Here is a 26,573-nt window from a genome sequence, read left to right as displayed (position 1 = left end):
AACTGGTCGCCGGCCAATCGCTGGGCACATGGAGACAAACAGCCGCGCTCACAATCACCCCTAGGGGCAATTTAGTGTACAATTAATGTTGCATGTTTTTTTGGGGATATGGGAGGAAACCGGCGTGCAAGGTGAGTCCGGGATTGAACCTGGGACCTCAGAACTGTGAGGCCAACGCTTTACCAGCTGATCCACCGTGCCGCCTCCTAAAAGGATATTGTTGATATTAAGTCAAGCATAGCAACCAATCAACAAAAACGCTTTTACAGTTGCAACTGTTTTTATTTGGTTCATAAAGACACAAAAAGCATTGAGCGTGAGCTGCACAAAACCCGACTCCTCCTCTTCTTCTTCTTCTTTCTTTTTGTTTTACGGGCCAACAAAACCCAGTAGAACCCCTCCTCGTCCTTGCTTGCTTGCTTTTACATTCACGTGAAAAGGTGATAGCGCGCACACCAAAAAAGAGACGGAACAGTGACAAGACGGTCCAAAACAGTTGCAAGGCTGCATGCAGTGCTACGAGTCGACTGACGGGGGCGGCGGTGAGAGCAACGACGACCTCCCCCCCTCGCCCACCCCGGCAGCTGTGCAACTCACTTGTTCGTAACAGTTGAAATCATACAAAAAAAAAAGCGGTGACGTTCGTGTACATATACTTATATAGTTTCATATATCTCACACACATTGCTGACAAAAGCGTCGATGGAATATATCGCGGTCGAACGGCGAGTGGCGCCAATTTGGCCGGATTTATGCGTCGTCGTTTCGGGTTCTCGGTGGTGCGTGGCGTGGTGGAAAAAAAAAAAAAACGAGTTACCTCGTCGACGTCGACTCGAAGTTGTGAATGCTGAAAAATGAAAATAAATCTCACTTAATTGCCCCAAAAATGAGGACTGTACTTACTACGAATTACATATTTTTTTTTATCTATCTATGCCAGCAAAGTGTACCTGTAGTGATGGGCAAAACTATTCAAGGCTCTTCCACCAGATGGCAGAAGTGATCATTCACAACCTTTTGCCAGTCGCATGACACAAAAGCTTTGGGTTCAACTATCCATCCATTTTCTTTGTCGCTTATCCTCACGAGGGTCGCGAGGAGTGCTGGAGCCCATCCCAGCTGTCAACGGGCGGGAGGCGGGGCACACCCAGAACTGGTTGCCGGCCAATCGCAGGGCACATTGAGATAAACAGTCGCACTCACAATCACACCGAGGGGCAATTTAGACTGTCCAATTAATACATCCATGCATCCATCCATTTTCTTCGCCGCTTATCCTAAAAAGGGCCGCGGGGAGTGCTGTAGCCTATCCCAGCTCTCAACGGGCAGGCGGCGGGTACACCCTGAACTGGTTGCCAGCCAACCGCAGGGCACATACAGACAAACAGCCGCACTCACAATCACACCAAGGGGCAATTTAGAGTGTCCAATTAATCCATTTTCTTCACTGCTTATCCTCACAAGGGTCGCGGGGAGTGCTGGAGCCGATCCCAGCTGTCAACAGGCACACCCTGAACTGGTCGCCAGCCAATGGCAGGGCACATGAAGACAGACAACAGTCGCACTCACAATCACACCTTGGGGCAATTTAGAGCATCCAACTAATGTTGCATGTTTTTGGGAGGTGAGAGGAAACCGAAGTGCCCACCCGGAGAAAAGCCACACTGGCGGGTCCGGGACCGAACCCGGGACCTCAGAACTGCGAGGCCAACGCTTTACCACATGATCCACAAAAAGACCCCCAAAATTTCACACTTCATAAACTCGTGAGTCAATTGGGATTGGCTCATCGTTATTTTCAACTTTTCTTGGGAACATTTTTGTTTGTCGGCATGCCGTGGGATTTCTCTGATGTTAAATACGTGCCCCCCCCCCCCAAAAAAAAGGCCGGGAAACATAACACAACATAAAAAAAAAGCTGTAAATCCAAACTGCAGCGAGAGCACAATGAAATATGGCAAAAGGAAAATTAATGGCGACATTTGCGCCACGTGGAAGTCGGCACAGACCAACCACACGCACACCGTCTCACCTTTGTCATTTGTATTTATGTAATTACCTGTTTACGCCTGGTTCGTTACAACTTGGCTTATCTGCACACGCACCCGTGTCGGATGTGTGTCACCTGACGTGGTCTACGTGGTACCGTCGGCCATAAATCCGAACCGGGAACTTGGAACTCGGACCCGAAGCGTAAATCCTGCCCCGGGTTAATCAAAGAAGACGACACAAAGTCTACATGCGAGTTAATGGTGACGGCCATGATGAATCACGCACAGTACTGCAAACAAAACAAAAAAAACAAATAAATACACTGTATAAAACATAATTTCATATCAATATATTAAAATACTATTCAAAATAATATCTTGGACAATATTGCAATATGAAATTGGCTGATAAATAGTTAGCTAGGCTTACACAGAGATATATATATATTTCCAAGCATCTGTGTCTTGTTTGGACTGTGAATGACTTTTTTTTTTTTTTTTTTAAATCTTTAGATTTGTCGGATTTTGTTTCCACCCCTTCTTGATGGGGTAGTGGTACAATCCAGAGAGCAAACAGCTACGGATTTCCTCCCTTTCCAACAATAACAACAAACGGTAAAGTACACAGTCCCGTAATCATAATAATAACAAAGATATACTGAATTACAACAGACAGAAAAATAGAAAAATATCAATAGGAACATAAAGTCAAATACGAGAGGAAGGAAGGCTGAGTACTTGTGAGTCTTTGTGGTTGTTGTTGTTGTTTGTTGGAGCTGGAGCTTGTTTTGGCTCTCGGTGGTGGGAAGTTGGCATTGTACGGTCCTGACACACGCACACGCATACGTACACTGAAACACAAAGCTAAGGTACGCATCTGCCACCGGACAGATGCGTTGGCGCACAAGCCCGCGCGCTAGCACGTTAGCGCGCTCGCACACTCGCTCAGCTCACATGACCACGCAGCACTTGCAGCTCTTTTTCTTCTCCTTCTCCTCCAGCCCTTCGGCCTTTTCCTTCTCCGCCACGCTCCCGTTGGGCGGCGCCTGCCCGTCCGCGGCCGCGCCCTCGGCGCCCGCCGCCGGCTTGGCCTCGCCGTCCTCGATCACCACGAACTCGGCCTTGACGTCGCCGTCGGCCCCGGCGGCCGGGCGGCCGTCCCGCTCCTCCTCCACGGTCTTGTAGCCCATGAAGACCAGCGTGACGGGGTTGTCGGCGCTGGCCTGGTCTGGGCTTGGGCCCAGCAGCTCGGCCTCCATCCCGGCTACCTCCCGCTTGGGGGTGTGCGCGACGCCGTTTTCTCCTGAAGGGGGCGGCAGAGAGAGCAAGTCAGGGGGGTGAGGGGAATGAGAAGATGCGCAGCGAACACTCCCCCCCACCCCCCATCCCCCCACGTTCCTTACAAAGCTTTCCACTATCGGTACAAATGACAGGTCAATAAACCCAAGCAACAGTTGCCACCTCCATCGGGGGGGGGGGGGGTCAGTTGCTATGGTTTCCGCTCTAATTGTGTCGACCCGCCGTACCTCCGTTTTCTTTGGCCACGCCCTTGTTGGCCGGCACGCCTGTCTCCAGTTCTTCGATCTCCTGTTCCAGCCTGCCTCGAACACGCGCACACACACAAACGTCAACAGCGTTTTTGCATTTATTGCTGAAAACAATTTCAATATGAAATTCCATGCACTGCACTTTTGATGAACACAGCTGTAAATTATGCATTCACTTCAAGTAATCAAGCTTTTAAGAGCCTGCATCTGTGGTATGAACACACCCATCCATCCATCCATCCATCCATTTTCTCAGCCGCTTATCCTCACAAGGGTCCTGGGGAGTGCTGGAGCCTATCCCAGCTGTCAATGGGCAGGAAGCGGGGCACACCCTGAACTGGTTGTCAGCCAATCGCAGGGCACATTGAGATAAACAGTCGCACTCACAATCACACCGAAGGGCAATTAATACATCCATCCATTTTCTTTGCCGCTTATCCTCACAAGGGTCACGGGGCGTGCTGGAGCCTATCCCAACTCTCATCTGGCAGGAGGCGGGGCACACTCTGAACTGGTTGCCGGCCAATTGCTGGGCACATTGAGACAGACAACGGTCGCATTCACAATCACACCTAGGGGCAATTTATCCATCTATCCATTTTCTTTGCCGCTTATCCTCAAGAGGGTCGCGGAGAGTGCTGGAGCATATCCAAGCTCTCAACGGGCAGGAGGCGGGGTACACCCTGAACTGGTTGCCAGCCAACCGCAGGGCACATAGAGACAAACAACCAATCGCACTCACAATCACACCTACGGTCAATTTAGAGTGTCCAGTTAATGTTGAATGTTTTGGGGATGTGGGGGGAAACCGGAGTGCCTGGAGAAAACCCACGTAGGCACGGGGAGAACATGCAAACTCCACACAGGCGGGGCCGGGATCGAACCCGGGACCTCACAACTGTGAGGCCAACACTTTACCATCTGATCCACCGTTCCACATGGTATGATCACATCTACACAAAAATGCATACGAACATTAGAAAAATAAAGTTTGAAATATACGATATTTTTATATTAAAACGTAACTCCACTATCACGTTAAGATTATATTGAAACAAAGAATTATGATCTTAAATGGAGAACTTTAGACGTTAGACTAACATTTTTTCCCGAGGGTTATGCATATTCATCTATTTCTCCACATAATTGGATTCTTCAGATTAACCCCTAATTTCAATTCAATGCAAACCTTAAAAATGGGAAATCTTGTACCTGTATATTTTGGCCAAAATTAACATAAAGAGGTAGTATTTTTTTTTTTTTTTTTTTTTACATTTTGACAAAAAAAAAAAAAAGGAATATTTTAATCGGTCGAATGTGTAGCTTGCGTCAGCTGTTCCTTGTATGGAGGAATACGAGTCATTTATGAAATTTCAAAAGGTCGGATGATGTGGTTAACACGTTGAAATCTTTGGCTTCTTCGCACATTCCTAAAATAATTCGATACGTACTCGAAATGGTCGATTTGTGTGAACGTGATCATAAATGGTTGTTTGCAACTTGTAAATGGTGTCAGTTCAAGTTCCACATTCTTGTTATGAAAATTATTTGTTGTTACAGTTGAAGCAAATCAGTTGCTACTCTCTATTATGTCATGTAAAGACCTTGACCCGAGACCTGAGAATGACTTGCTCCAGGATTTTGGTCTTGACCTCCTCCTCCTGGAGACGCTTCTGAGTCTCCTCCTCGGCCGGAGCGCCGTCTAACAACCAGCGCTCCCGCAACGCCTTGGACTGCAGGGACAAAAAGAAAAAAAAAGCACGTAAGTCATTGCGCTACTTTGATGACTTGAAAACACGCATCATTAAACATGTCATTTCATTCAAACTTATAAAATAAACATTTGCTCGTTAGCATTTTGTGAGAAACAGATGAAAAGCAAGAAACCCTCTATTTCACCTGTAAGCTTTTCCCATCAATTTTCGATTGGGCTACCCGTGTGGTTGCTGAGGGGGCACCAGGTGCCCGGGAGCACCGTGTTGGTGACCCCCGCTCTAGAATATTATCCCCGCGCGATTATCCTGTTGCGTTGTATCTGTGGTGTGTGTTAAGAATGATTTTTTTTTTCCCCTTGATGTACTTGAAGAACAATCTAGTCTAGGGCCAGTCACTCACATTTGAAAAATGTACAGGTGTGGTCAGTCATGCCCGCAGATATAAAGATACGGGTGTGTGTTCTGTTTGTAATCACGAGTGTACCCCTTTAAGAGAGGAGGGGGGCGGTGTCAGGTAAACTAGGAAGTAGCAGTAGGCTGAGCAGCAGCTCGCTGTGAGAGACCGCTGGATCGGTTTTCATGCGGTGCAGTGGCGCAGCTTCGAGGGAACATTGGTCAAGACTACACTAAAGAAGCGACGCCTTTCAATATGTGTGTATTTGTACTCGTAACAAATTTTATGCGTGTGATTTTTTTTTTGTGGGCGGAACTGTGGATCAGCTGGTAAAGCGTTGGCCTCACAGTTCGGAGGTCCCGGGTTCGATCCCGGCCCCACCTGTGTGTGGAGTTTGCATGCTCCCCCCATGCCTGCATGGGTTTTCTCCGGGTGAGCACTTCGGTTTCCTCCCACATCCCCAAAACATGCAATATTAATTGGACACTCTAAATTGCCCATAGGTGTGAATGTGAGTGCGACTGTTTGTCTCGACGTGCCCTGCGATTGGCTGGCAACCAGTCCTGGGTGTACCCCGCCTCCTGCCCGTTGACAGCTGGGATAGGCTCCAGCACTCCCCGCGCCCCTCGTGAGGATAAGCGGCTAAGAAAATGGATGGATGGATTTTTCCTGCTTTACTGTGCAGATAGCGAGTGCGATGGTGATGATACGCGCCCGTGACTGTTGGGCCGACAGCGGTAAATATTAAAGCTGTTCTTCTTCTGCTTTTCCTTTCACATTTGGCGGCGGTCATATTGATCCCGGACAAAGCGAGGAACGAAATTCTCGGCGCGTGCCTCACATATTCAGCTTGGATTTCTTGAACGGGGGTAATCTGAAAACCTGGCGTTATCGTTCCATCTCCAGATGAGCGCCGCTCGCCAGCGTAATGGGGGCCGAGGTCTTCGTGGCCAGTGACCAGATACATTTTTTTTTTTTTTAAATTCGTTGGCTCCATTAACCGTCTTCATACCCCGAATCCATTTCCAAACGTTATCGCGCTGTTCATCTTAACCCGCCGTGCAATTGTGGCCCTCCTGCAGATAGTCACGCCGATCGAGTACTGAAGAAATCTCAACCACAACGACAGGCTTTTTATTTTTTTCTTCTCTCGCCGTGACGCACAGGCGACCTCAAAAGGCCGTCAGGAAAAAGCAGATGGGAACGTTTTCCAACTCCGTCGGGACGACAACAACACGCGCAATAAAAAAAAAAAAAAAAAAAAAAAGTCTCGACTTGTGAATTCCTCGGCTGTGATGCAATCACAATTTCGACAGCCCCTGTTTCTTTTCCCCCCTTCCTCCGTTTCCTGCCTTCTCGCACGCGTTTAAGCGCTTTGTGAACTTTTCGGGAAGGTGCAACGTCGTAAACTAAGCTTGTAAATGTCGAGCGTGGATCCCCGCTGTTTCTTATTGGGACGTTTTTTTTTATTTTTAATCTATGGAAGTGCTTTTATTTCAACGTTCCCGGAGAGTATAGCAGTGGACACACACACTCACACGCACCCACACATCTTTGCCTCATTTCGTCGTCGTGCAGCCTCAATTCGATGAGGCTTGTGACTGAAACAGCCAATCAGAAAATCGGATGGAATTTCGCCTGTAGTACCCAAAGGTGCCACAGGGGACATGTGTGTACTAAATAGTTCTGAGGTTTCTGGCTTTCTGAGGACATTTTTCTGAAACTTTTACAGAACATTTATTAGGACTAATGGATCTCATCTAAGCATTATCTTTGTGAGGACCAGCAGGAATGTCCTCACAGCAAAGGTGTTTTGTCAAGTGTTGGTCCCCTCAAGGATAGGAATACAAGTGCAAGCACACACGCACACATCTCTGCCTCGTTTCGTCGTCGCGCAGCCTCAATTCTATGAGGCTTTGAGGTCACGTGACTGAAACAGCCAATCAGAAAATTGGATGGAATTTCGCCTGTAGTACCCAAAGGTGCCACAGGGGACATGTGTGTACCAATTCGTTCTGAGGTTTCTCGCTTTCTGAGGACATTTTCCAAAACCTTGACAGAACATTTATTAGGACTAATGGAGCTCATCTAAGCATGCTCGTCCTCACAAAGCAAATTGTCCACACAGCAAAGGTGTTTTGTCAAGGGTTGGTCCCCACAAGGATATGAGTGCAAGCGTACACTCACACATCTCTGCCCCATTTCGTCGTTTTGCAGCCTCAATTCTATGAGGCTTTGAGGTCACATGACTGAAACAACCAATCAGAAAAGTCCCTGGTCTTGACCAATTAGAGAATTGGATTGAATTTCGCCTGTAGTACCTAAAAATGCCACAGGGGACATGTGTGTACTCATGTGTTTTCAGGTTTTTTAGCTCTCTGAGGACATTTTCTGAAACTTTTACAGAATATTTTTTCAGGACTGATGGAGCTCTTCTAAGCATTATCTTTGTGAGGACCAGCAGGAATGTCCTCACAAAGGAAAATGTCCTCACAGCAAAGGTGTTTTTGTCAAGGGCTTGTCCCCACAAGGATAGTCATACAAGTGAACACACACAGTCATTTGCTCTCACACACGACTGAAAACCTCACACACACCACTGAAATCAATTTCACACATCTTACTGAAAGGTTGTCATGTCATGTCATTATCCAAGCCGCTGATCCTCACAGGTTGCGGGAAACCTGGAGCCTATCCCAGCTAGCTTCGTACTGAAATTCAGTAGTGTGGATAAAAGTTTGACAAGTGTATGTGTGAGCAAAAAATAAAAAATCACTTTTGGTTTGAGCATTTCGGTCGTGGAGAGTGTTTCAGTTGTGTATGTCAGCGGTAATCTCATGAATTATGTCCCGTCGTCAATCATAGTGTAGCAATAACACTGAAAGACAAGAACACACACAAACAAACACACGTTGTAATTCAACACCGTTTCCTGCGCCAGACCTGCACTGAATCAAAAACCAGCAGCTCGCCTCGCTCTGGCTCTCCCTGCCGCGTCGACGCCGCCACACCCCGACCCCGCCGGCGGTTGACGTAACGTACGCGCTCTCGGACTCGCGCACGTGCGTCCACGGGGGTCGCAAAGTTCCGCGTCTCGCCATTGTTCTCGAGGGGTAAAAAGCTGCAAGCGTAGCAGACAAAGGGCGGAACTGTGACACACACACACACACACGTGCGCGTCTCTGGGGATATTACGTCGACCGAAGAGTTTATCGCTATCGAAAAAGGTCCACACCCTTTGAATGCATCTGCAGTGCAAAGCGCCCCCCCCCCCCCATTTTCCTCCTCGCGGATGATTTAATAAAGTCCCGACGAATGGTCGACACGCCAAAAGCGTCGCATGCTAATCGTGACGGTGATCCAACCCCCCCCCCCAAAAAAAAAAAAAAAAAATCTAATGACAATAATTATCTCGATTTTAGTCACGGATTGACTGATTCGGTTTGAACACCGAACGCCAAATTGAGTTTCTACAGGTTGGGGGAGCAAATGTTTTTTTTTTCTTCTTTGTAATTCGCAATAACACAAACGCGTCGGGTGTATCCTGGTGTGTGTCGCCATGCGATTGGCTGCCGCATTGCGGCAAGGGCAGTCCACGCGCATGCAACGATAGAAATATGTATGTCCCATTTGCACAAAGTAAAATATAAACTAAGATTGTCATAGTTAGGGTTAGTAGCGCAAATTATAATAAAGGCGCTAGAATGAATTCATAAACTTCTTTTATTCTCTCGAAGCAGTACCCCTATCAGGATGCGGCAGCCAATCATATTGCAGATGCGCGTGTCCTGTAGCCAATCATATTCCAGCGGGGAATGTTTCGCCTGTAGTGCACCTACGTTATAAAATCACGTGACTTTTGTTTACGTCGCCATATTGCCGGCCAAGCGAAGATTTGCTCAATGCTAAGTCGGTTGGAAATATGTGTTGTAGCACGACGCCCAGAATCTTGTCCGATACCGTCAGGTGAAAATAAACGACGGTATATGGAAAAATGAGATAAACTCGGCATAGAGGACATGTATTTGACGCCGAAGTCGATGTTTTCGCCGATAAGAAATTGGGACTGTTAATTCGCTTCCGCTTGGCTTGGACAACTGTGTACCTGGTGAGTAAATTGTCGAGATTTACACGGAAAAATTTTTTAAAGTTCATAAAAGTCTGGACGCATAACGAATACTTCGTTGCTGGATCTGGTCTCATCAGGAATAAATCCCACGCAGTGACGGTTTTGACGGCTCGTGAACGCGGAAGCGTGTTCGGCCACACGTTAACCTTTCCCGGAATCCGTCGATCTTTTCAGCTAGTATTCAATACATATACCAATCTTTAAATAAATGACCCGTGGTTTTACACAAACTTGCATTTATTAACTGTGAAAATTTAGGACACGGAGTTATCTACTCCGTACACGGAAGCGTATTGCGGCCACACGTTAACTTTGTCGGTAAAACTCTGTGACTTTTTTTTTTAACACACATTGTTCTCAAATGAGCCAAATTGGCGTTATAAATACTTTTTGGTAATTTGAGATTGAGAAGAATAATTCCTACCTGAAATTAAGCGATCGCTACACAGCCGTGTGTGTATTTTAGTCGGGCACAATCCATCACGTTTAATTGCCGAAATCCATCGATATTTTCAGATGGTATTTTGTACAAATACTGATACTTGCATAAAAGCCCCCTGGTTTTACACAAACTCACATTTACTAACTATGATGTAAAAAAAAAAAAAAAAAATTAGGACAGGGAGTCATCTCCTCCGTACACGGAAGCGTATTGTGGCCACACGTTAACCTTGTCGGTAAACCTCCATTTTTGTTTTTAACACGCATTGTTCTCAAATGAGCCAAATTAAATAAATAAATACTTTTTGGTAACGTGAGATTGAGAAGAATAATAAGAATTGTATTTTGGTCGGGCACCATCCATCACGTTTAATTGGCGAAATCCATCGATATTTTCATCTGATATTCCATAGAATGATCTCTTTGAATCTCGTCTGTCGTGACGACCAACAGCACAACAGGTCTCGAGTATTGTAAATATTCGCCTCCGGTTCAATGTCGAGCGGCTGTGTTTGACAGGCAATATGGCGGCGTGAAAACGGTGACGTCACGTGCACGAGCTCCATAACAGCAGTGAGATTAGCAGCCAATTTGGGGCAGATTTCATGCTTTGTCTTTTCAAAATAAGGTACGATATCACTGTGTGAGCTTTTTTTTTGGTATTGGCTAATTTTTTTTTTTTAGATGGAAACACCAAATAAATTGCATATTCATATATTTGCGCTCCAGAAATTGCAAATTGATGTATTTGTGGATTTTTTTTTTGTTTAAATCCCCTCTTAATTGGTAAAAAAAAAATTCCCTGTAGTTGTCCCATCTGTCTGGAGCGTCGTCCTGGGGAAACAATTTGAAGTAAGTTGAAGAACTTCATTGAGACCGAAATAGTCCATTGTCATCATCTTGTGGACTTTCCGGGCAAGCGATTTGGTCCGTTCGCCGGGCATGTCGGGACCGAGAAAAACTGCCAACGTGTTCCAAGACGTTTTGAAATTTGGGTTTGGACGCCAGGCTATGACGACTTGCCGCCGCTAGCATAAATTTCTTGGAATTGTCGCGCAGGATAACAGTTCCTAACGTTGCATTTGTGTGTGTTTGTGAGGCGTTTCCTGTCGGGGGGGGGGGAGCGGGACAAAGCAGCGTTTCCTCTAGCAAAGCCGTCCGCATTGTCCGAGGCCGGCGCGTTCGCTCGCCGATGTACGCAATGACCGCGCGCACTTCACACAAACGTCAGACCAGATAAGTTCTGAAAATAGATGAACTCTTTGTGTTGGCGCTAAGTAGGAAGTAATAAAGTACAAATACTTTGTTACTGTACTTCGGTAGGCTTTTGGGGTATCAATATTTCTTTTTCAGGTGAGTGTTTACTTTTACCCGCGAGGTTTGAGAACAGATTAGCTGTACATGCTACTCGTTGCTTTGTGCAAACGGTGCTCGTTGCGCTTTTGAACATTTTCCATCGCGACTGTGCTCACGAGTGTCGCGTTATTGCGACGGACCGTTCATTGAAGCAGCACACTGACTAATTTGTCATTTCGTCAGCGATATCCGATGAGAAGATTTGAGAAAATATTTGCGAAAAAGTGAGACGGAAACTACTTTTTGTGCTATTATGATATAGTAATCCCCCCCCCCCGTTATATCAAAACAAGCATTTTATATAATGATAGTAAAAAGTTATTTTAACCTTTGTACTTTGTTCCATTTCAGTGTGTACCTTTTCCTTTTTTAAGAGTGAGTAGTAGTCGAGAACTTCTACCTTCAGGAGTCTTTCTTTACCCGAGTACCGTAATTTCCGGCCTATAAACCGCGACTTTTTTCCACACGCTTTCAACCCTGCGGCTTATGCGGCTAATTTGTGCATTTTTTCTAACAGACGGTGGAATATATGTGCCGAGGAAGTGACTTTTACCGGATTTTTTTTTTTTTTTTTAAACCGGCCCTGATAGCACTGCTCGAGCGGGTTAGCGCTGTGCTAGCGTGCTGCTGCTGTGTTACTGCCGTGCCTCAGTGATTTTTACCGGTATGCTTTTTTTTTAATTTAACCAGCCATGTTAGCGCCGCGCTAGCATCAGTTACTGCTGTGTTACTTCCACGTCTCAGTGATTTTTACGGGTATGTTTTTTTAACACTTACCCTGTTAGCACCGCGCTAGAGTGTTGCTGCCGCGTCTAAGTGATTTTTAGTGGCATGTTTTTTTTTTTTTTAATCAGCCATGTTAGCGCCGCGCTAGCATCAGTTTCTGCTGTGGTACTTCCACGTCTCAGTGATTTTTACGGGTATGTTTTTTTAACACTTACCCTGTTAGCACCGCTCTATCGTGTTGCTGCCGCGTCTAAGTGATTTTTAGTGGCATGTTTTTTTTTTTTTTAATCAGCCATATTAGCGCCGCGCTAGCATCAGTTTCTGCTGTGTTACTTCCACGTCTCAGTGATTTTTACGGGTATGTTTTTTTTAACACTTGCCCTGTTAGCACCGCGCTAGCGTGTTGCTGCCGCGTCTAAGTGATTTTTAGCGGCATGTTTTTTTTTTTTTTTTAATCAGCCATGTTAGCGCCGCGCTAGCATCAGTTTCTGCTGTGTTACTTCCACGTCTCGGTGATTTTTACGGGTATGTTTTTTTAACACTTGCCCTGTTAGCACCGCGCTAGCGTGTTGCTGCCGCGTCTAAGTGATTTTTAGTGGCATGTTTTTTTTTTTAATCAGCCATGTTAGCGCCGCGCTAGCATCAGTTTCTGCTGTGTTACTTCCACGTCTCAGTGATTTTTACGGGTATGTTTTTTTAACACTTGCCCTGTTAGCACCTCTCTATCGTGTTGCTGCCGCCTCTCAGTGATTTAGGTATGGTTTTTTTTAACCACTCCTGCTAGTGCTGTGCTACCGTGTTTGGCGAGACTCCTTTTTGTTTTTTTAACAGGTATTGTTTTTTTTTTCTTTACCAGCGCTGTTCGTGCTACCGTGTTGTTGCTATGTTAAGCTAAGCTAAGGTATTAAAACTTTGAAAACTCGCTGTATAGCGTCTTTCTTTGTAAATATCTCGTATTTCAATGTGGGCACTTGCGGCTTTTCCACACGCGCGGCTTATGTACGTACCAAATGGTATTTCCTTTACAAATGTACCGGGTGAGGCTTATAATCAGGTGCGCTCTGTAGATCGGAAATTACGGTAACTGTATTTCTACTCAAGTAGCGAGTGCGAGTACTCGGGCCACTTCTGCTTATCGGCAGCCTCGCCAAATAGCGTTGCCGGCGCTGACGCACGCACTGACAAAAACCTGGCCTCTTGATACGACAAGTGTGTGAAGACTTTAGCCTTTGTGTGTATAAACAGCATGTGGGGGAGCTCCTGCCGTTATCTGCCGTCCATTTAGAACATTCCGGAACGGCGGTCGGGGGAGGCTCGCACGCGGCTCGAGGGAAGGGAGTCGGAGGGCGCCGTCGCCCGGGAGTGCCGGCGGCGTTTGTTTACCGTCGGCTCGGATTTAAGCGCGTTAAAGGTTCGGCGCTCGGCGTGACTTTTATCCGCATTTTTTGCAGTCAAAGGGAGCCGCAAGAGAGGAAGGACTGTCAAAATAAAGAAAGGGGAAGTGCTGTTATTCTGCTCTTGTAGCAACATATTATCCCTTCAATCTGTGGGTGGGTAAACTTTTGTGCCATGGGGCCTCAATTTACTTTTCCTTCCATCCATCCATCCATCCATTTTCTTAGCTGCTTATCCTCATGAGGGTCGCTGGACTGCTGGAGCCTATCCCAGCTGTCAACGGGCAGGAGGCGGGGTACACCCTGAACTGGTTGCCAGCCAATCGCAGGGCACATGGAGACAATCCCACCTAGGGGCAATTTCCATCCATCCATCCATCCATCCATCCATTTCCTTCGCCGCTTATCCTCACAAGGGTCACGGTGAGTGCTGGAGCCTATCCCAGCTCTTAACAGGCAGGAGGCGGGATGCACCCAGAACTGGTCGCCAGCCAATCGCAGGGCACATCGAGACAAACAGCCGCACTCGCAATCACACCTTGGGGCAATTTAGAGTCTCCAATCAATTTTGCGTGTCTTTGGGATGTGGGAGGAAACCGGAGTGCCCACCCGGATAAAAGCCATGCAGGCACTGGGAGAACAAACAAACTACACACAGGCAGGGCCAGGATTGAGCCCTGGTCCTCAGAACTGTGAGGCCAATGCTTTACCACTGTGCCGCCAATTTCATTCATTCAATAATATTGATTTTTTTTTTTTTTTACCGGAGTGCCCACCCGGAGAAACCCCACACAGTCACGGGGAGAACATTGCAAACTCCACACAGGCGGGTCCGGGATCAAACCCGGGACCTCAGAATTGTGAGGCCATCGCTTTTCCCGCTGAATAAAATGCCTTAAAATTGCAGCAAACATATTCATTGTTAAGAAATTTCAAGAAAGATTTATCCGAACCATAAGCACTCGTCATAAAAGCCACATACGGTAGGTACCAATTGTATTTATTTAAAAAAAAAAAAAAATGTTTTTTCTGGGCCAAGACAAAAAAAGCGCGTGCACCTTGAGATGTTGTAGTTGTCGTCTGTCATCGTCCAGCTGCCTCCTCTTGTTCTCAATCTCTGTCTGCTTCTTCCTTTTCTCCTACAAGCGCATGAGCACATTAATATTATGCTCACAAAACGGCAGAAACAGCAAAAAAAAAAAAAATATAAATATGAATTTCAAATGCCAGCGTCAGAACAATGCAAAATGTTATTCATTCAAAAATTCACACGGCTTACTGTCATCGATGTCGTTGATTAAAAAGAAAAAAATGTGTACGGCGTACGTGTCTTTCTTTGAAGTGTTTGTGACGTTCGGCATTTGAACAATTATCGTTTTAATTTTCCACAGGGTGTGCATAAAAGGAGCGTTGACCATTCAAAGCATGCAAGCAATTTACAAGCTCTCCTGTTTACTGTCAATTACCGAAATGAGAACTGCATCTGTAATAAAAAAAAAATAAAAATAAAGTGTGTGCGCGTTTCATATCTTTCTGAAGTGGTGCTCATTACGGCGCGAGTAAGCGAGGACGTTAGCGGTTGATATTCGGTAATAGTGAAACGGGCTGCGACGTAAACGTTTCGCGAACATGTTCCGTGCCGGTTTTTGTACTCACGGCGATGACCTGGAGCCTCTCTTCTTGCGACACGTCATCCATCCTAAAAAGGGGGCGGGACGAGAAGGGAGAAACGGGTCAAGCAAACGTTCGCTGACCTCGGCATTTGCTCGTAGATCGCCCGCGAAAACAAACTGTTCGAGACCCGTTGTTTTGCTCCGTTCGAGGCAGGAGATTCTTGCGCCACTCGGAATGTGTTCCACGCAAGAGGTCCGAGAAAGGACAAACCGTTCTGTTTTCCTCGCAGAGTTTCGGACGTGTGAAGTGAAACGTTACACATTTTCGCTCCCGGCAGTACAAGTTTCTTAAATGACCCGATATATACATCCATTCATTCATTTTCTTGGCCGCTTATCCCCACAAGGGTCGCAGGGAGCGCTGGAGCCTATCCCAGCTGTCGGCGGACAGGAGGCGGGGCACACCCAGGACTGGTCGCCAGCCAATCGCAGGGCATATAGAGACAAACAGACGCACTCGCAATCACACCCAGGGGCAATTTAAGTATCCAGGCGCACAGGCGGGTCCGGGATTGAACCCGGGACCTCAAAACTGTGAGGCTAACACTTTCCACCGCGCCGCCCGGCAAAACTACTGTACAAAAAAAAAAAAAAAACCCAACTAAAAGATCGGTAGAGCACAGTAAGAAATCAATTAATCAGTTATTTGCTTGACTTTGCCGTCCTCGCCAGTTCAACCATTTGGTGGCAATTTTTTTTTTAAAGGGAGTTTTATTAATATTAGTGTTATTGTCAAAGTTGCGCTTTTGCTACCTACACAGATAAGATGACAATTGGAATAGTCAAAATGGTAAAATTTTGGTTTTCTGCAAAGTCGCCATTGGTTTAAAAAAAACAACAACAATGAAATAAAATGAAAAATTAACTTTATTTCCTCTTTTGGGATTATTATTATTGTTTTTTTTGTTCCCCCCCCCACCCCCTCAGAGTGCCCAGAGAAAACGCAAACTCCACACAGGCGGGGCCGGGGATCGAACCGGGGACCTCGGAACTGCTTACAGCTTCAATCTTTTTTTTTTTTTTCATTGTTTGTCTTCTTTTTAGGAAACAACCCTGCAGTTGGAAAAGTAGCGAAAATAAAAATCTAATTTCATAAAAATAAAACGGGTCTTCTCTCCCCCCCCCCCCCCGGAATGAACGACACAGATAAAAGCAACCAAATCGTAATCACAGCACAAAAATTGAACATTTAACCCCCAACCAAGCAACAAACGCACCCACACACTCATAGACAAGATTCATCAGCGTCACGTGGACACGACCGCAAGCATGTGACGGAGCGCCGACACCCCCCCCCGCCCGAAGGCCCCTGCCGTGGGAAAAGAATTCCGCATCAGCGTCTCCCAACAGAACCCGATTTCGCATGGGGAAAATGATCACGGCGCGCCCGACCCCGACGATGAGCTCCTCGCAATCTAGTCGGTGCGAAATCCGGGGCGCCGTTTATTCGATCGCGGAGAACGAAGGCCAACGGGGGTTTTTCTTCTTCTCCCACTGAATTGTTCTGCCTGTGACTATCTACGAAACAATATTTGGAGTAAATAAATCATTTCCAGAGGAATGAAGTGAAATTGGGATCATTTAATTAGTAGGGTGTTGTTATTACCGTTTTATAGATGGACACAAAACTGGGCTTCACATTAATTGCATAAAGTCAGCATTTTGGTTCACGAGCTAACAAATCTTCCATTATTTTATTTATTTTAGGGATAATTCAATATATTGTTTATGCTGGCGCAGAGAAAAGTGCGCTTGTTGTTTTTTGAGGGATGCATTCTCGTGGATAAAGAACATGTAGACCAGGAGTGGGCCAACGTTCTGTCTCATTGACGTTAAAAATTGGACACGAGGGCACCGTTTTCGGGTCTTGTGCGACTGAATCTTGCATGGCAGTTTCTCGGAAAAAGTTTTTTTCCCGCTGTAGTTATGATTTGGATTGAGGCGATTCTGTACCACTTTGGCGGACCAGGGTGAAAAAAAAGATCAACTGGCCATATGTGGGCCCCGGGCCACAGTTTGCTCACCCATGACCGAGATATTAAAACCCCACCATTAATGTGACTCCTTTTATGTCTATTTTTTTAGAGAGGGGAAATAAAAACACACACATAATGTGGTTGCACAAGTGTGCACACCCCCAGAATCCCACATTTCATGCAAACTCTTGTGAAATGGGAGCGGCTGTTCAAAGTGACTTCACCCCAAATGAAGTTCAGCTCCTCTAATCAGCTTTTCCTGACATCGGCCCATTGTCAGAACGGTCGGACAAAGGAAGTGCTCCTGAACCAACAAAGCCATATTTTTGTCAATATGTCGAGGCAGGTGCATCGCAGGAGCGCTGACTAATGACTGAAGCAATTCCCCTGATGAGCATTTCCGGGAAGGAACACATTAAGGGCCCGCGTAGAGAACCCACCAACCCACCGACCCGCTCCTAATAGCTCCGTTCCTCTGTAACCGCCATTCACTTTACAAAAAGGCTGAAATATCACGAAACGCATCCAAACGATGATACTTTATGCAATTTCCAGCTGCGTGGTACCGATTTGACACATACTGCAAGTCCAGCATAACGCAAAATTTGGCCGCTCTACGATTAATTTGGAACTTAATTATGCCGCAGCATCTGGATGGGAGAAAAAAAATGGGACCAAAAAAAAAAAAAAAAAGTGTGTGAAACAGATGCACGGATTGGACAGCATATTAACAACCTGTAATCCGCCCACGCCCTTAAAGCAGCCAGTAAACACGTCAACGCCCGAGCTGGGAAATAAAATATCGGGAGCAACCACGTGGGACGACTTTCCTTTATTAGAAAAGCAAAACAAACAACGGGGGGAGAACAATTAAAACCAGGTGAGTGGAACAATCGCTTGCAAAGTGTTGTAAAACGGCAAAAAAAATTGGAGTCGTGAGCATGAGTGGCAATCGTCAGCCCAGCTGCGTGGGGCACTTTTGCCCGTCCGCTAAGGTGAGATCACAACAGCTGATTTGTTTTGATGGTTCCTCAAAATTGTGAATTGCGATTGTGAAGCCCTGCCAATACATTCCCCCCCCCCACACACATTTTTCTTTGCTTCGCTACAACCTTAAAATTGAAACTATTTTCACCTCCAATTTTTACAAATTCGGGGGCACGGTGGATCAGATGGTAAAGCCCTTTTGGCTCACAGTTCTCAGGACGTAGGTTCAATCCCGCCCCCCGCCTGGGTTGAGTTGGCATGTTTTTCAGGTGCCTGTGTGGGTTTTCTCCGGGTGGGTACTGCGGTTTCCTCCCACATCCCCCAAAAAATGTAACATTAATTGGATACTCCAAATTGCCCATAGGTGTGATACTGAGTGCGGCTGTTTGTCTCGATGCGTGCCCTGCGATTGGCTGGCGACCAGTTCACGGCGTACCCCGCCTCCTGCCCGTTGACGGCTGGGATAGGCTCCAGCGCTCCCCTCGACCCTCGTGAGGATAAGCGGCAAAGAAAATGGATGGATGTAAGTTTTACAAACTCATTTGTTTATTGTCCGCAATGTTTTTATTTAATCAATCACCAATTACTCAGTGATACTGATTAATTCAAATTAAAATGTCATTCTATTTTTAAATGATCAATTATTGTCACAATAATAAAAATACAAACTCATTTGTTTATTGTCTGTAACGCTTTTCTTTAACCAATCACCAATTATTCAGTGCTACTGATTTAATTTCAATTTAAATGTAATTTTATTTTGAAATCATTATCAATTACTGTCGCAATAATAAAAATACAATTTTTTTTTAACTCATTTGTTTATTATCCGTAATGTTTTTATTTAATCAATCACCAATTACTCAGTGAAACTGATTTAATTGAATTTAAATGTAATTTTATTTTTAAACTAACGCAACAAAAATATAAACTAAAAAAAATGAAGCTTTTGTCTTTATATCTGTGTTGATTCTCACTTATCCAAATCATGTAATCCGCAAAATCAAGACAACTTTCTCTCTTGTTTGACGATGTGTTTTCCCACCTCCCTTCTTGTCCACCCCCCCCGCCCCCCAAATTAAACATTGAAAAATAACTTTTAACAGATAAAAGTGTCATCGTTTCCCCGCCCCTACTTTAAAGGGTAAGCAAGGCAGCCAAAGTTGGCAAGGCATGAATGGCACGCAAATAATAAAAGTGTCTGGCAGGGGAAAAGAAAGAAAAGTTTCCACTACACCGAAAGAAAGATGAGAGCGAAACGACTCTTGAGTTTAACGACCTTTGCTATGCACTGCGAGAGAAAGTTCAAATCATCTCTACCGACGCACACACTGCTCGGAGAAGCGCTTTGCTCTCCAAGGCGCTGCTCCACACTTCCACATCTTCCTTCCTTTCAGACCAGACAAATAAAGACAACAATAGCAACCCCCCCACCCCCCCGACCCCCCCCACGCACACGTGCATTCTTGGCCCAGGCCAATCGAGCATGCAGGTCAGCGCATTCGACTGTCTGAAGCGGCAACACTCAAAACTCGAGGAAGTCCGCCGAGGTCCAATGTTAGCTTTTGAAGAGGTCGCCCCCCCCATCAGAGAAGTACTCCGAATATCGTCTCGAGTGGTTCTACACAATAAAGTGAAGTTACGTCCGAATCCTTCTGGCGTTATACAGACTCACTCACCCACAAAAAAAAAAAAAAAGCTTCTTGACCTACGCTGTCACGATCATTAAATAGATAATCAATTGTACAAAAAACAAGATTTTTTATTTGGATTGTTTTTTCCACTCACAGCACGATTACGGCAAAACACGAAGTGGTCTGCAGTGATAGGCCCCCCGGGCACAAATCTTCTCTGACAAACTGGAACAAAGCGCTCTACCGAGTAATAACGTAGATACAACCGTTGCAAAAGTAGCGAGCAGAACGGAACAGAGAAAAAGTAACGCGTCTTCTTAACAGAAAGTAAAATCTATTACTCATAATCTGACAAGTCTGCTGGGGTGCATTAGTTTCGACATTGCCGCGAGAGAAAGTGCGGCTAAATGTTGACGCGTGTTATCTTTTTAGCCAACTGCAATATCCTCACATAGGAAGCCGGTGCATTAACAAGATAAGCCCCTCCGACGCCGCCTAACGCAGGAAGCATTAGGTGCCTTCCATTGGCGCGATCCCAAAAAACAGATTTTCCCGAGAGATGATCGGGAATTGTTTACGTTTCATGTGGGAATCGTAGGCAGAAGTGTACGGAAGCGTATTGCTGCCACACCCCAAAAAAAAAAAAAAAAAAAAAAAAATCGCTAACACGTTATAACGTGATATGTTTCAATGTGAATTTATCATGTTCTAACATGTAATATTTCATGTTACGTGTGTATAATGTGTGTATATAAGACGAATCATTTCATGTTATAACACCATTCATTTCACATTATAACATCAAACGTTTCATGTTATAACGTGATGTAAACCACATTATAACATGTAATTGATCACATTATAACGTGAAACATATCACGGCATAGCCTAACAAGTTCTACGATATAACCTGAAAAGTTGGCATCAACTTGTTGTGACCCTGTGGTCACTCACGTCCTCCCAAGGTGGCATCCAGGAAGACGCACCTAGACGTGGACTCTCGTTGAGAGTCGCACAAAACATGGATTTGGTGAGCTTTTTACGGAGTCGCGGTGTACCCGAAGATTGCCTCTTACGCATGGAGCAAGAACCGGAAGTAATTGCCTTTTGGGGGGGCGGGGTGAAGAGGGGTGAAATTTATCTATCTATTACTTTCGACGTTATATCGTGAAACGGATCGATGTTATTACATAAAACGGATCACGTTACAACGTAGAGCATATCAGGTTATAATGTGAAAGTTGCACACTATAACATGAAATGAATTCCGTTATAATGTGAAACTTTTCACGTTATACCATGAAATGATTCAAATTATAACGTGTAATTAACCACATTATAGTGTGAAACACATCACGTTATAAAATGATAAAGACCTTTTTTTTGTGTGTTTTCCGTAGAAGTGAACGTTTGTGTGTGTAAGAAAAAAGAAAAAAACCCGGGTTATGTCCAGTTCAAAGCCCCCCCCCCCCCCCGGCTTTGTATCAATAGGCCTTTTGATTGCGTCCTCCAGTGATCATCATGAGTGCGCACCGACGAATGCGATCTGTGGGGAGGGCGGTGATCGAGTGGAGGGGATAAAAAGACACTTTCCAGAAGGCACAGTACTGTATCTGGTGCCGCTCTCTCGCTTCGTCTTATCTGTCATGACAAAGCAGTCGGTGGAAAGGAGGGCGGTGGGGTGCTAGTGTGTAGCGAGACCATCCAGGAGAAAAAGAGATTTATGGAAACACGCCGCACAGAAGGAAGCAAGGTGGGCTGCGTTGTTTCATCTAATAATAATATCTCACGTTCCTACTATACCATGTTGCTCCTTTCCTATCCCTCGACCAATAGCGACTGTCTGAGCTTCACTAGATTGAACGCTCGCTAAGCACCAAGGTTAGGGACCGAATGATCCCCAACACGAATGATGAAACCCCCCCCAAAATATTCAAACATACTGCAGGGTTTGATCGAGATACTATAAGTAGTCTACCGAGTGCAGTCAATCCATCTGTGGCTATTCAGCATAATTGCCCGTTTCTCCCGCTACACAATGCAGTTAATCATCAAGCTACACCCAGAACCTGAAAAAAAAAGCTAGCGAGTCTCTTGCGCGGAGCCAATTGGCTTCACAGGGTCTAAAACATCCACCACTTCCAAAAGCGATCTGGATCTGCTGATCTTTCAGTTCTCGAGCGTCAGCCCACGAGGAGACCTCCACTAGAATCGAGAGAAGAAGAAGAAGAGCGCAAAAATATGCTAATAGGGTTTTTTTTCCATTGAAAAGTTTTGAGTTTTGTTCTACGCAATTCACAACAAGGTCAGTTTGCGAACTGAAAAGGGTTTCGTACGCTTCCTTTCTTCATTCCTGATCTGATGACTAACGACTGGATTCATGGTTTCTTAATGACACTGAGGCTCATTTTTAATATGAACGTATAATCGGCGCGGGGCAAGGAGACACCCGATGTCCTTTGGCCAGGCTAAAAATAGCTCACTTGGTCGCGGCGACCTCGAGTAGGGTTTTGTACTCGCCGTCAAAATGGCGCGCACCGTTTGAAATAATGATAGATTCCAGTTGTGAAGGGAAAATATCATTTTTGTTCGCAATTAAAAACACTTCCACGCTGTCTCAATAACACGTACGTGATGTGCTTTTGTCAACCGCCACACTGACTTTTAGCCTGTTTTGAGGTACGGAGTTCCCGACACCGAATACAGATTTTGTTACCATGACGACCGGGGCAGGGGCAAAGGGGCGAGGCTACCGTTTGAGTAAAAAAAAAAAAAAAAAAAAAAACTGGATTTCATTTTCGCAAGTGAAGACGGCACAAATTAGACGTCTGAGGCCGATCCGAGCGTGCGGCGGCGCGTGCATTAGCCGCGGCGCTAAAACCCAAACATCGCCCCTCTCCGACACGCATCTGACGCTGTTTGCTAATCGGTGCAATCAGACGCATCCCGGAGCTCGCCGGCTCATCGCGCGAACGCAGGAGTGCGCACGGCGGCGCCGAGGTCCACAAAGCCCGCCGGCGGTCGGGCGGATGACACGGTCGCCCGTCAGCTCCACCGAGAATCGCTGAGCGGACACAAAGCAGACACGACGGGGGGGGAGGTCATCCGCCCTTTGTTACATTTCCCACGTGTTTTGATTACGTCTGTGGCATACCTTCATCATCGTAGCGCAGGGATCAATAATTACAGTCGGAAAATTTGTCACTTGAGTGAAATCGGCCGGTTTTAGAGGCGGATCAGTCCCAAGCAGTGATCCTGCCACAGTTCACTTCTGAGCCCGTGTTACGATTACAAACGGACGCCTGACGCCGACACCTTCTCGAACCAATTACGTGTCATTTACTAGAAGCTACTAGAAGCAACCCCCCCCCCCCACCACCCCCACTACCACCGCACAAACACACATTTTTGTCAAATATTGCAGCGGTGCGGCGCATAACACGGTCATAAACAAATATCACCCTCCCTCAGTCGGAAGCTAATGCAGGTGCCGCCGTTAGCTGAAGCTAATCTGTGCAAACGCTGCAGCTGATTTTAGCTTTTCGATGATAGTGCTTCAAATTTTTCAATTTCCCCCTCGAGGGCGGACAAGGCACTCCAGGGACGCAGCTCTTTTTACGCAATTATTAAAAGTCAATTTTTCACTTATTCTCTTCCACGCGTGGTTGTATTTGCCAGCTTGAACGCGACCGTTTAACACGACTGACAAATAAAAGAACGTTTATCGACAGGTAGGCAGAGGACTGTAGATGGCGACGTTGTATTGTTGGGATCAGCACAGTTTTGGAGAAGAAGATAAAGATTAGGGGGGGAAAATCTCAGTTTGCACAACTTTGTTTGCACAAGTTTCGGTACTTGATACTTCAACAGAGTGCGTTCAAATATCGTGTAAAGAGAGTATATTTGACGGAAATTGGAAAAATGTGCATGTCTTAATCATGAGAAAAGATGATACAGTTCATGTAATGAATGGAGAAGACGCTTCTAAAAAAAAAGCCACTGACGTTCATGCGTGGCTACGAGGGGATTCTATAGTTTATCGATACATAAATGATTATTTTGCTTTCAAAAGCCATTTCTCTGGCTAGTTTTTGTTGTTGAAAAAGCCAATTTCCACTGATTTTTATTAAGATACCGATGTTATGGGTGAAATCAACCCATGTTCTACTTATTACCAACAGCAAAAACATACATGAACAAAATGACTTATTCTTCGTTATGGTAGACTCACTGCTAAAATAGTCATAGAACATAATATTTTGTAGGTCTTAAAAGATGAGTAAAAATAGTCACACAGTTGGCAATATGAGGAACTCTGCTTGAAAAGCAGCCGGCAGTGAAAGTGTTCAATATGTCGATCGCACTGAAAATAAAACTTTAATTTCTAATTTCATTTAGAAGGTGAAAAATAAACGAATGTAGATGGAAAAATGAGATAAACTCGGCACAGAGGACCCGCGTTTAATGCCAAAGTCATTGTTTTCGCCGGTAAGAAATTGGTCCGTTAATTCGCTTCCGCTTGCCTTGCACAAATGCATCTACACGTGGATGCGGTGAGTATGTCGTCGAGATTTACAGGGAAAAATTTGAAAGTGTACAAAAGTCTGGACGCATACAAAAATTTCGTTGCTGGATCTGTTGTCATCGGGAATAAATCCCACATAGTGACGGTTTTGAGGGCTCGTGAACGCAGAAGCGTGTTCGGCCACACGTTAACCTTTGCCGGAATCCGTCGATCTTTTCACCGAGTATTCAATATAAATGCCAATATTTAAATAAACGGTGCCTGGTTTTACAGAAACTCGCATTCTGCGATTGAAAAAAAGATGACGGTTGACGGCTTGTGAACGCGGAAGCGTGTTCGGCCACACGTTAACCTTTGCCGGAATCCGATCTTTTCAGGTAGTATTCAATACGAATACCAATACTTACATAAAAGTCCCCTGGTTTTACACAAACTCGCATTTACTAACTATGATATAAAAAAAAAAAAAAAAAACATTTAGGACAGGGAGTCATTTCCTCCGTACACGGAAGCGTATTGAGGCCACACGTTAACCTTGTCGGTAAAACTCTCTGACCTTTTTTTTTTTTTTTTAACATTGCGAGTCCGGCTGTTTGTCTCTATGTGAGAGTAATTCACAATAATTTAAAAATAGAATTACATTTAAATTTAAATTAAATCAGTATCACTGAATAATTGGTGGTTGATTAAATAAAAAAATGACGGACAGTCAAAAAATGAGTTTGTAATTTTTTTTAGTTTGTATTTTTATTATTGCGACAGTAATTGATAGTTTAAATTAAAATTACATTTAAATGTAAATTAAATCAGTAACACTGAATAATTGGTGATTGATTAAATAAAAACGTTGCAGACAATAAATAAATGAATTTGTAAAACTTACATCCATCCAATTTATTTGCCACTTATCCTCACAAGGGTCACGGGGAGTGCTGGAGCCTATCCCAGCTGTCAACGGTAGGAGGCGGGGCACACCCTGAACCGGTCGCCAGCCAATCGCAGGGCACATAAAGACAAACGGTCGCACTCACAATCACACCTCGGGACAATTTCGAGTGTCCGATGAATGCATGTTTTTGGGATGTTGGAGGAAACCGGAGCGCCCGGAGAAAACCCACACAGGCACGGGGGGGGGGGGAACGTGCAAACTCCACACAGGCGGGGCCGGGATTTGAACCGCAGTCCTCAGAACTGTGAGGCAAACACTCTAACCAGTTGCACTCGGTGCGCCGTATTGCGCCGGCTCGAGCGCAGCGGCCCGTTTAGCGGGGTGTGCGGGCGCGTGCACGAGCAAGATTCCAGACAGGGCTATGTCATGGCCAGCGCCGTCCGCCATATTGGAGCAGCAAACTGCTCACATCGCAACACGCGCGCACTGGAGGAGGAAAGCGGTCGGCGTTAAAATCCAAAATCAGAGCGCTGATGATGATGATGATGATGATGAAGATGATGGTGGTGGTGGTGGTACTGATGCTGACACACACACTTGCGCGCACACACACCTTATCAGCCGCACAACAGATCGATATGACGTGACGGAGCGCTGCCGTAAACATGTCCGGTTACACCTGTCGGATGAAAAAATAAAAAATAAAAATAAAAGCGACGGCGGGGGAAAAAAAAAAACAGGCTTGAAATGAGAAATCTAACGCGTATTGAAATCATATTTCCCTCATATTTCCCTGGCCGTTGGGGTCATTTTCTGTGATTGGGGGATGCTGCCCACCACCGAGCAAAAAAAAAAAAAAAAAAAAAAGAAGCAAAAATCAGGACTTACTCGTCCCCGCTGGGTGATCCCTTCTTCGCCTTTCCACCGTCACCCCCCCAAGAAAGAAAGAAAGAAAACACGCGTGGTGTTTGTTTCTCCCTCTCCTCCCCTCCACTCCTTCTTCTCACAAGTCCACCTCCTCCTCCTTCTCCTCCTCCTCGTCGTCCCCGTTGTTGTCCTCCTCCTCCTCCTCGGTGATGCCGGTCGTCTCGGCGCGCTTCTCAGGCCGACTGTGGCGGCGACACCCCCGCGGCGCTGCGCCTCGACGCACTCGGCGGAGCTCCGTGCATGGGCGGCGGTTGGGAGGCAGGTTGTAA

At 45.6% G+C, this 26,573-nt stretch overlaps 1 protein-coding gene across 3 annotated transcripts; it reads right to left on the bottom strand.

The window, feature by feature from the left end:
* Positions 1–261: 261 nt before the first annotated feature.
* Positions 262–26,573, bottom strand: palm1b (paralemmin 1b). Of its 3 annotated transcripts, XM_061844396.1 has the most exons (7): positions 26,266–26,573; positions 25,991–26,056; positions 15,350–15,392; positions 14,752–14,832; positions 5,156–5,271; positions 3,518–3,588; positions 262–3,294 (listed from the first exon to the last, which is right to left on the bottom strand). In XM_061844396.1, the coding sequence occupies exons 3-7, from the start codon at positions 15,389–15,391 to the stop codon at positions 2,942–2,944; spliced, it is 663 nt and encodes a 220-aa protein (XP_061700380.1). In that variant the 5' UTR covers position 15,392; positions 25,991–26,056; positions 26,266–26,573; the 3' UTR covers positions 262–2,941. The 3 variants fall into 3 exon arrangements, with proteins under 3 accessions (XP_061700380.1, XP_061700379.1, XP_061700382.1); XM_061844395.1 differs by lacking the exon at positions 25,991–26,056 and having other exon boundaries at positions 26,266–26,571; XM_061844398.1 differs by lacking the exons at positions 15,350–15,392; positions 25,991–26,056; positions 26,266–26,573 and adding an exon at positions 14,973–15,312.

This window comes from Syngnathoides biaculeatus, chromosome 15, assembly GCF_019802595.1.
Source record: "Syngnathoides biaculeatus isolate LvHL_M chromosome 15, ASM1980259v1, whole genome shotgun sequence".
Classification (NCBI taxonomy): Eukaryota; Metazoa; Chordata; class Actinopteri; order Syngnathiformes; family Syngnathidae; genus Syngnathoides; species Syngnathoides biaculeatus.
Note: the sequence above shows the minus strand (reverse complement) of the source record. Positions and strands in the feature narration are given on the sequence as shown.